Source organism: Haliotis rubra, unplaced genomic scaffold, assembly GCF_003918875.1.
Source record: "Haliotis rubra isolate DU_JTF1 unplaced genomic scaffold, ASM391887v1 Scf1600, whole genome shotgun sequence".
Classification (NCBI taxonomy): domain Eukaryota; kingdom Metazoa; phylum Mollusca; class Gastropoda; order Lepetellida; family Haliotidae; genus Haliotis; species Haliotis rubra.
The window spans coordinates 1-11,308 of record NW_025765560.1 but is presented as its reverse complement, the minus strand read 5'-3'; the positions used below and the strand labels follow the sequence as shown (position 1 = coordinate 11,308).

The window sequence follows — 11,308 nt, the reverse complement described above, 5'->3', positions numbered from 1 at the left end:
CAACAGGGCATGCCCGGTGATCTTCGTTTGCATGATGTTTTACAAACAGCAACTAATCTCATATCAATCATTGCCAGTTAAAGGTGACACTATTTTGCATGACTATTGTTCCTATGCCTTGACGCCAAAACTACACAACACTACCTGCGATACGGGACATGTAACCATTCAGCGTAGCTCATAACATATTTATCCGTACGTGGAGACACACAATTCGGTCATGACTTGTAATTGATGCCAGTCTCGGCGTTGTTGAAGTAAAAATTAGAAATACAAAATGCACACAGTATATTTCTTTGTACGAACTTTGTCATCCATAAATTTGTGATAAATGTGTTTTATAATGCTGCCTAATCGTGATTACCTTCAGAATTCCTTTTAAGCTCTTAATATCTTCCTGGTGATCTACGTAGACTCGAACCCTGCCCGCAGCCCTGTAGGCCATCTCCTGCTCCACCAGTTCCATCAATGGCATTGATTCTTCTCGGAGCTGAACATCAAGACCTCAATACTGCCTGAAGGTTCTGTTGGATAACGTGACGTCATCAACGGCACTGGAACCAAGCAATATTACAAGTTGGCTAATGATATAATAAAGTGATGCAATAATGTTCCTGCGAAGAACAATTTTAAGGCATAAATCATTGAATTTTAATTTAAGGAAATCGTTTCCATGAATCCTCACTGAGATTGAAAGAACAAAAACTATGTTCATCCAAACACAATGTCTCCTCACGTATGATGATGTCATTATTTATCCACATGACTTTATCACAACAGGGGCGACATCCACCTCAAGGCCTTACTACATCTCTCAAAAGGATTTACAGTAGACATGTGAAAGTCGTCTTCTCGTGTATTATGTTGGGTGAACAATAGACTTTCCACTGCAGGCTGGTACCTGGTGTCATATACATGCCCACCAAATAGATGGAATTAAACAATCGAGATTCTTATGATTATTGACAATGTTTACCGCATCCTTTTAGCATACATAAACACAAATTTGGGGCGCTCGGCATTAATGGGTACAACAAGGGCTGGTCGGTTTCATGCTTCATTGCGGCATGGTATCTCAATGGGCTAGCACTATGGAACCAGCTAAGTCTGGGCTAGTACAAGCAGGCGCACATACACATAAACACGCGAAATATGAGCGAAATATTCTCCAGCACGACGTTAAACCCAGTTTCACCTCACCTCACAAATTTGGGTGAAAAGAAAACTCACTTTAACAAAGAGTACAGCTGAATGTTTTCAACACAGATGTTGCTGTCATGACAGGCGAGGGAGTGGACGCTGTAGACTCTGCCGTCTCGGTGTCAAAGAAGGTCGCCCGGTCTGTCAGATCAGGGAAGACTCTGGTTGCTCGGTTGATGAACTTGTCCACCATCACAGAACATGCTTTCACTTTGTCATCCCACAGATGACCTGGAAGGCATACGTGTAGCAAATAGTTCAGTTTATCAGAGCAAACTATCTAAGGAGTTGTACTTGGAAACAAGTTTGTTGAAGCCTGTGAATGTACAACCAACCATTAAAACAAACTTGTCATTGAGATGACAAGAATCAAATTACATGCAAACAAATTACAAGTTGTAACAAATATATGTTTAGAAAATACGTAGACATGGCTTTGACATGACTTCGTCACATTAAGATTTCTGCCGTTACAATGGAGATCAGTAGATGCCTACTACTATTATTATCCATCATGGTAACTGATCTGTGACGTATATGTACCTTTGTGGTTTATGTCATAAACATAAACCAAGTTACCTGTCGCCGGACATCCCCCGCATAACTCAACAAGACATTTCTGTATGTCCGGATTGAGGTCCGCTCTGGGCAGGCGACCAAATCCAGCAGCTGAAGTCATTCGCTCCTGCAACTTTCTAGCCTCCTCCTTGCGGAATGGTAAGGTTTGATTGCAGAATGCTAGCTGCTCTGTCGTGGAGCAGAGTCTGGCGAAACATTCAAAACAGCATTTAACACCTGGCGGTATAGCTTTTGAACATACGGTTTCAAGTAAGCACTAGATATGCATTTCATCTCAAGACAGTTATTCTTTATACTGAGTATGCCCCAGTCGTCTGGGTGCCACAATTCAGTGTACACTGTTGCACCACTCAGGTGTATCATTGTTCGTGTGTTCGAGTTTTGAATATAATACCAATAATACTGTGTCAATATCACATGAAATCATTCCGTCTTACATACCCATTCTGATGAAACTGGAAGGTGAGGTATTGTTTTGCACTACCTAGAGGATGCATGTCGCAGATCCCTTTGTCAAAAGGATGAATAACAGGACCACCTTAGAAAACATTGGTTTGAAAAATAATAATTATGCAACATGAAATGATGTAAATATAGATATTTGAAAATATTAAAACGTCTGCGCGAAAGAATATTCGGTCTTGACTATCTTCAAAAAACATTCCGTTTGGTGTAAAGGGCAAAATAGCAAATAGCTAAGAATCAGTAATGACACCGGTTGTTCGCAAACAGGGGATAACACGTCCTCCCCTTCAAGCTCACTATTAGGCTTATATTTGGTGTAAATTTGTAAGTGGTACTATGACAGAATCATCACATCACACAGAAGTTATATCTTTATCTCACCCTGAAGTAACTCCTCTTGTATGTCCACTATCTGCCTGTAGTAGGTAGTGTTTCCAGTGTTCCACAGTGCGATGTAGTTCAGCTCATTGCCAACTTGAAGAGGTCTGATATCCACATACAGTCGATCCTGGTGACACCCTACACCTAACCCCCTCATCTGCTGTCTGAGATATGGCGTACAGGATCTGAACAACGTCTTAGCCAAATGCACTAATTCGGAATTATGTCGATACCGAGGTGGCCTCAACTCAACGGCCTGACCTGTTTGAATCTATACATTTCCTCCACATGCCTAATGTCAAAATTCACCATGTTTACGGACTGTGTACGATACCCAGAACCTTTTACAATTTCTACTTTATCACCATATTCCTCGGAAATAAGATCAAGACATTATGAGCAGTGATGAGTCAACCCGCAAATAATGTCTATTTGGACAGCTCATATCTTGATGGTGTAATATTCAGAGAGATAGGTCTCTTTGTCAAAGCCGAGAAAAAGGTTTAAGGATATTGCTTCATGTTCCAGAGATTCCGGGTACAGATATTCTGTTTGTTCATTTGGAGGCGGGCTACAGCAAGCCTAGCAATGTCGTCATGAGAAAATCCTACCCGTATTCCAATGAAATCTTCCTGACTCTTGACAAACACTTCGATAAATTGGGGCTTGAAAAGTTCATGAAATCGAAACCAGAACATGCAGCCAAAACTGACAATCTATTTAAACTTGAAATTGGCGAACTTGTGAGACGCAGCCCTCTGAAAACATAAAGCATCATTGCCTCATGAGGGAATTCATTACAAAATAGTTTAACATTTCCGGATAAAAAGTATAATTTTTATTGCCGACAACAGTACTAAAAACTAGCAAAATAAGAGGCCTCTAAACATTTTCGTCCAGGCTGGTTAAAACTGCATATATTTATTTCAGATATGAGACGTCTGAAGTCATACATGATTTTCATGTTGCTGTTCAGAACTATTCACATAAACGTCACCCGTAGAAATAATATTTTAAGAGTTTCATATAATTTACCACACGTCCCTGGGAATCGTTTAGTTTTCAAATACAATAACAGACTATATCTATCGTCTACCGATATACTGAAATAGGTTAAGAAGTGAGAAGAGGTGGCATTATCAAGGGGAAGATGCTGAATTGTCATGGTCCTTAGTTTATACGTAACACCAAGTAAATAATTAATATTAGGTCTTGGACATGAAGTTTCTGCAAATTGTGTTATTGAGTAGATGAAGTACAGTACAACCAGAAATTATTGAGAATTTAAAGATTGTATTTTTTTTCACTCATTACTCACGTATTAGATGTGAATATTAGCAGAACATAACTCCAGATTCAAAGACAGGTGAACAGTTAGTTTTTTGTCAAGTCACCATGAGCAGCAATGCAGGCTTCAATACGGCGGGGCATACTACTGATCAAAGAAGTTAGGAAAGTCGTGGTCCATGCTGTCCCAATATCGGACCACCTCTTCTTCTATTTCAGCAATATTTGTCAGATTTTTCTAATTGACACTTTCCCCCAAGTCCCCAAACATTTTCTATTGGATTTAGGTCAGGGCTATAGCTAGGCCAATCTAATAATGTCCTTTTTTGGGGTCCGAAACCAGGCCAGTGAATGCTTTGAACGATGTTTTGGTCGTTGTCCTGCTGGAAAATCTTAACATTTCCATAGAACACGTGAGCAGATAGAAGTAAATGTCCCACGAGAATATCTGTGTACCGCTCACTGTTCATATTCCCTTCAATACACAGAGGGCGTTGCCCTAACACAGATATATGCCACCCCACACGTTAAATTTTGACTGTTTCTTTGGGCGTTGATACAAAGTTTTTCAGTTTGTTTGAATTTCAGTGTATTAGGAAACAGCCACACAGAACTTTCTTCTGAGAAAATCACATTGTCCCAGTTAAAATTTCTATGCTGTAAGCACCGGTTCAACCTTTGCTCCTTGTGTTCAGGTTTCATGATCGGTGATGGATTTCCTCGACTTTTCTGCCAACCAATTGCATGCAGCTCAGTTCTAATTGTGTCCTTACAGACAGCTTACAGTTCCTCTATCAATCATATCCAGGGCCTTAAGTTTTCTAAATTCACAGTGTGTTTTAGAAATAAGAATACTGCCGACTCACTGTCACCGATACAGTCAATTTTCTGGGCCTACTCCAGGCTTCCGTGGTGCTGCAATGCCATATCCATTTGCAATAGTTTTTCAAAACGCGATAAACAGTGGACAAAGGATGCCTGTTCTATGGTACTTGAAATCACTTTTAGCTGATCTGATATCCTTTGTTATAATACTCTAACATCAACTACCTCTTCTCTAAACCATCCATACTGAGGGATCCCTGAAAATGTCGTCTGCTAGCAAGTCAACAAAAGGGGATAACTCTTCACAAACCAATGAAAAGAAGATTAGTGGAGTTGTTCCTCTTGAATGAAATCAAGCACTTGATAGCTGGTCAAGATTGTTCATGCTAGAAATCCACTTGGGTAAACATATTCATAAAATTTCAATAATTTCTTGGTCATACTGTAGTCTGCATGGAAAACAAATGATAAATACCTTCCTTCTCTGAAGTGCGCGGTGGCAAGCGTCTGACTGCTCAGTAATGTTCTTTCAACGTTCACGCTTCGCAATAAAATATACAAACGGAAATAAGGCAAATATTTATACGGTATGTGCATTGATCATCGTATCGGTATCAATTGGCGAAGAAATACATTACGACGTTTAGAATTTAAGATAGTCTGTCCAAACCAGAAATGTCCGAAAACTGGTCTACAGCAAACCATACTCGTGGGAAAGGACTGACCTAATCGAGCGTGTTGGCTCGTTGGACGTTGTCTGGTGCATGCGTCATCGTAGGTTCCAACCGTGGCTGTTAGAGACTGATGATCAGCTATTGGACTTTCTTGTCCAAACTCGATTACGTGCATATGTCGTCGTCATATAGCTGGCATATTGGCGGGGATAAGTTAACAAAACAAACACACATGTAATATAGAAATATTATCATGTCTGCTATATGCGGATGTACCCCATGCCTTCTGTATGTGCTACTAGCGAGTTCTCTTTAGTTTGAGCGCCATCCTTGGAGTCATTAGCCGGCGCTAACATGACCAAGGTCTGTTTGGTTCATGGAGGGTAGACAAAGTGTTCTAAGATCTTCGGGTGGAGAATCCACACACACTGCTGGAACTTCCCTCAGGCCTGAACACAACATCACTCCTATCGTAGTGATACAGCCCAGAACAGAACACGGAATTATTAGTGTATTTTGTATACAGTTTCAGCATAGAAAGCTCTGCAGTGTTGTATCTTCATACCTTGCATATCTTTCAGAGTTCAACCTGCTCCAGAGTGCCTTGCGGAGGCCCGCATGATTCATCCACACCTTCTCCGATGGTATGGCGTCAGCCGTACATTCAGAGAAGGGCCCTTTCGCACACTTTTGCAATCGAGCGTCATCACCTGAAGATATTATTAGTAAACACAAATATCTAAAATACAAATATTTGGAATGTTGTATTTCATAACGTGTTTACTCATACTTTTTGTGACGAGAGATACGTTCACTTTGCGGGAACATATGACGAGACACACAAAATATGCACTTTGAATAATTTAAATTCAATAAACATGAACAAAATCAGAATTTGTTTAGTGTCTGTAGGATTGTTAACGCAAGAGCATCAATGGTCTCTAATGTTTGCCGAAATAGCTTTTCAGGAGGACAAATACAAAATGTGTAAGGAAATGATTTGAACGGATCAAAACAAATCAGGCGATGACGTATCAACCTTTACCATCGTCTGCAATAAGATCTTCAACATTGCTCTCAGTACTCATGTTCATCACACCATGCCTCTTCACTCCCAACGTGGACAGCAGAGCGGGCGCTCTATGATGCTGACATAGTCGAATCCAGAACAGACACAGGAGCCCAGTCTGTCACCGGTCGTTGTCAGCGGTGTTGGCGGCTATAGAGGAAACAACGATGGTATTCACCGTAGATATGGATTACTAGAGAGTAAAACATAAAGTCATAATATATATAACACTGTATTGCTTTCCCGAAACCAAAACTATATGCAAAGGCTATCCTGAAGCAACCTATATACCTAGTACCATTTCCATATAATGTTTCTTGGAAACCATATATGTGATAATATTATTCGCACGTATAATTTCAAACTCACAGTTATAAATTATACAAGAACGTTTAGCTTGACCATGAAGACGCTCCGCTACCATTTCACTTTGAAATCTGGAAACATATATTCATTCATTATTGTTTTACTGATTCCTTTGTTTCCAGAGAGAAAACATTGGACAGTGAGTCATAGTGCTGGGTCCGAAAATGTACACCCAGAAGTCACTGCCCTTCAAGATTAACCAAGAATCCTTACAAGCAAGGAAAAAACTTACCAATGAGTGAAGCCCGATACAAGGTTCCACAGCATAAACATATTGCATCACATTTTGTAATCACACAAATAAACTATATCCGTTCCTGTCAAAAAATTCAACGTTGTACACAACTGTCTCAATTTGAAATTGACTTGAAGAGGATACATCCCAACTTTCATGTTCTCTGGCACATAGTTTTCATGTATGTATATTACAAGTTGCTAATGTTACATTTATGTCTTCAACTGGAAATAATGGAATTTCAAAATGTATTTCAAAGTGAAATTAGAAAAGGGCAGCGGCTAATATTTTCAAAATGCCAACGATATTTGCTGGAGTTATTATTTTTTATAATTGTTTACAGGACCAAGTGACTCAGTTTAGTGATTGCACGGGCGAGACGAGGTGTCACATATCTACTGGCACAGATGCTTGTTGAATGGTTGTTGCATACAGAACATGCTGATGGCGTCAGTTCACAAAGTCAGCACTTTCCTCAGCAGCAAACCACAATTTCTGTTCCTTCCAAAACTTCAGACCCACAACGGAATAAACAATCCTTCAACAGAAATAACAGAAATGGTTGTTCTTGAGTTGCCGATGTTAACTTGACTCCATCGAGAAAATAGTACAAAGTTCACTTGAGGCGCAGGCTAGAGTAATGAAGAAAGCTACCTTATATATAACTTCTTATTTTTTTTAATCGGTTATATTGGAGCACATAATGATTCATGGCATGTCAACCTTACTTTGTTGAAGAGACCGCTGCCCCTTACAACCCTGTCAGTCATTTCGCCACACACCTGGTCCTGTGTGAGTGGAGCCCGAGTTCTGCTGGACCGTCACAATGGGCCAAACATGTCAGGGACAGGCTGGACTCTGTGAGTGTCTCTCTTCGTGATCTTCGGATTTAACATAACATCCCTGAAACAAATACCTTTACTTTGACATAGTGGTAATGCAAGCTGATGTCACAACGTAACACTGTCTCTCTCAAGTGTCATTTCCGAAATAACTCGGACATCGTGCTGATTGTATCAGCCTATTCAATAGGACTTTTCGTATATCAACAAGTTTCGTGCTTACCATATGTTTAATCCAAATGCTTCAACGGAAAGAACTGACTTTTCAACAGAGAATAAGCCATCGAGTGCTAGTGTCGCTTCTGTGCATACTTCAAAGTCCGCTAATGACAGATTCCATTTTCATGCTTGGCTTTTTACTCTGTGAATCCAAAGTCAATACTGTATTAACTGTGTTAACGTAATGTACATATTGCAGTGTGTATATATTGTTCGATGACTTGACAACTGTCAATACATACAGTGGTTGGTAGTCTACATTTAGAACACGTGTATATGTACGGCATTACTTACTCATCCGCCAAACAAATTGTTTAATTATTTCTTTTTCTATTTTTCTGATTACATGGTAGAAAAACGTAATTCTGTATTCTGACAGGTCAAACAGACACAACACAGCACGCTATACATGTGTACATTATTTCCATTGGAGGGTACAGGTTGATGGTTATGTCCTTTACTTTCCAGGAAACAGATGCGTTGAAGAAAATCTGAAAAATGAAATGATATGTTGTTTAGATACATGCCAATCTGCGGTCTCAGTTACTTTTATCATTACATGTTTACGGTAACAAAATATACTATTGGTATATCTACACGTTTGACTTGAATGCGTCTTTATTGAAATGCATATTTTATGGGACACAGAAGTAAATCTCTTGACGTAATCCCCACCATAGTTAAGCGACATTGCAACATGTTAACCTACGTTAACATAGCCAGTGCAGTGGCCGTCCAAGGCAAATGGTACATGCATGCTAACACAAATCAACTAGTGCATTCAACTACTACCTTCTGGAACACATCGACGGTGACGTTGAATGTAAATCAGGAACAGCCATCTCTACTGTGTCCTGTCCATCCGATGTCCAGGCGTGAGATGTGATGTCTCCGTGTAGCGATGATGATGCCTCAAACTGCTGCGCTACAACGGGTTAAGCATTGAAATTTTAAATACAGGCTGAGTGGTGCCGATGCAGACCTTGAAGGTAGAAGCAGATGTTCCAAATGTACACTAGACAAACATACAAACATACAACATAATGAAAGAAAACGTTCATAATTGTTTCACAATAAACCAAGCATAAGGTCAGAATATATATGAAATGACGCTCATATTTGATTAGGCAAATATATCTATTGAGATACTGTGCATCTATCCACGTATTTGTATTAAATATATTGTTAAATGTCTCAGGGAAAATATGACAAAACAGAAAACTTCTTTAATATTTAACGTCACATCAGTAATAATATCTAAGCCATATCTTGACGAAAACAATTTATACAATAAAGATGAAAGCATTCTAAAGAAGAAAATATTCTTGAAAGAGTAAAACCTGTCAACGATGGACAGTAAATATATTACAGTATCACAGATATGAATATAAAACTAGCATGTAAAACTAAAACATTGTAAAGAAAAACAGTACAATAGCGCGGGGTGGGCGAGCTGGCTTACAGGCGCCAGGCTAGTGATCCAGCGAGGTTGAGGTGTCGGGATCGAGCCCACCTTGTGACCGGGTGTAAAAACCTTGGAGTCAACTTTGTGTGTGCAGACTCTTTTCTGTGTTGTCACAACTCCTAGCGTACAGTACACAACCCTGTGCACTTAAAAGAACCCACGAATCCGTTGGGTATATGACCAGATGGTGGCCATTACGAATACGTGCAAACCTAGTTGCGGGTACAGCAACGCAGTGAACTTGACAAAGTAATTGTGACTATGCGTCCCAGTCCACCCAGCTGTGAATGGGTACCTCGTTAGATGAGAAAGCCAATAAAACTCGGTGCGCCTAGTGGCTGCAAGAGTTGCATAATTCCCCAGGAGTTGAGATTGATAATGATGATTGATGCCGTTGAGATTGACATCCAATGATCGAGGGAAGAATATGCGCCTTGAGCATGCACTCAGGAGCGTGGATATGTGCGCGCCATAAATATCCTATAATAATAATAATAATAATAATACAATATAAACACGGGCTATGATTGCCTAACTGAAAGTAGATCACCATACTAGGGACGAACACTATCTAAGGTGCAAACGGGAAATCTATTAATTCCATTTCGGTTGTTTATAGTATGAGGGGCGGTGGGTAGCCTAGTGATTAAAGCGTTGGTTCGTCACGCCGAAGACCCGGGTTCGATTCCCCACATGTTAACAATGTTTGAAGCCCATTTCTGGTGTCCCCGCCGTGATATTGCTGGAATATTGCTAAAAGCGGCGTAAAACTAAACTCAGTCAGTCAGTCAGTGTTTATAGTGTATGACAAGCTGATACAATTCTGAACGGAAGTAGAAAATATCCCGGTTATCGTATATGGTGCATCTCAGGCGTTCATCGTTGGCAGGCACAGGATAAAGAATATTATCACTGAAAGATTACGAAATATTGTGATCAAATTCTATGGCCTCTATTTGTCGTAATCATAGATTTAAGACTAGAAATGTAATCTTTTTAGTATCACAATATTGACACCGCATGTTACAAACATGACCTATGCCTACTTCTTTTCATAATATTAATACACAAATACTCTCCAGATGATTTCATCGGGAATTTAGTAAAGACGTTAATCTGCACATTAGAAGCTGCACATATACCCACAGGTTAGCCATATCTGCCGCGCTGCACAGAACCCTGTCCTGCCTCTACCAGAGCCTCTGGAGTAACCAAAGACGTTTGCCAGAGCCAGGTGTTGTAAGCAAGGTATAGTTCCACTGGAGGTAGCCGTCTGACTACAGCCACGGGTATACGGATGAGTTCTATCACCCAGTCTCCGTTGGTGTTGTGTAGTTCACGCCCATCTCCTGGCTGAACTCTACTACTCAATATCAGCCCGTAGTTGGGATTCACCCTCGAGCTGTAGGGCAAGAATTATATGTGAATGTGTATCGAACATCTGTTACTTTATCAAGAAGCTAATGTGTTATTTCAGTCTGAATATTAATGATGTGTCATTAATTTATTTAATGGTGACATTGCAGAGAAAGGTTTAAAATGGTAGTAAATGCCAAGCCGTAATGCAACAATCTTAAGAAATAACGTTTTGAAATATATTGTATATCCACATTGATGTAATACCGCACAACATCAAATTATAAGTCATCAAAATACTTTGTTTATCATGGGCCTGAGGCCCAAAACAATAAACTTTTTCTT

General features: G+C 39.9%; 1 protein-coding gene across 1 annotated transcript; it reads right to left on the bottom strand.

Moving 5' to 3' along the window:
• Nucleotides 1-1,231: 1,231 nt before the first annotated feature.
• LOC124271468 lies at nucleotides 1,232-2,958 on the bottom strand. The gene is made up of 4 exons (XM_046706623.1): nucleotides 2,626-2,958; nucleotides 2,221-2,317; nucleotides 1,780-1,964; nucleotides 1,232-1,431 (listed from the first exon to the last, which is right to left on the bottom strand). Exons 1-4 carry the CDS (start codon nucleotides 2,780-2,782, stop codon nucleotides 1,232-1,234), a joined length of 639 nt encoding a protein of 212 aa, XP_046562579.1. The 5' UTR covers nucleotides 2,783-2,958.
• Between the last annotated feature and the right edge of the window lie 8,350 nt (nucleotides 2,959-11,308).

Bases quoted from the DNA above. Each gene is read 5' to 3' on its own strand.
- LOC124271468 (XM_046706623.1), bottom strand. From the start codon at position 2,782: ATGAGGGGGTTAGGTGTAGGGTGTCACCAGGATCGACTGTATGTGGAT. The intron at 1,965-2,220 runs GTATGTAAGACG...ATGTTTCGCCAG, and splicing joins TTCCAGTTTCATCAGAATGG to ACTCTGCTCCACGACAGAGC. The intron at 1,432-1,779 runs GTAACTTGGTTT...TATGCCTTCCAG, and splicing joins CGGGGGATGTCCGGCGACAG to GTCATCTGTGGGATGACAAA.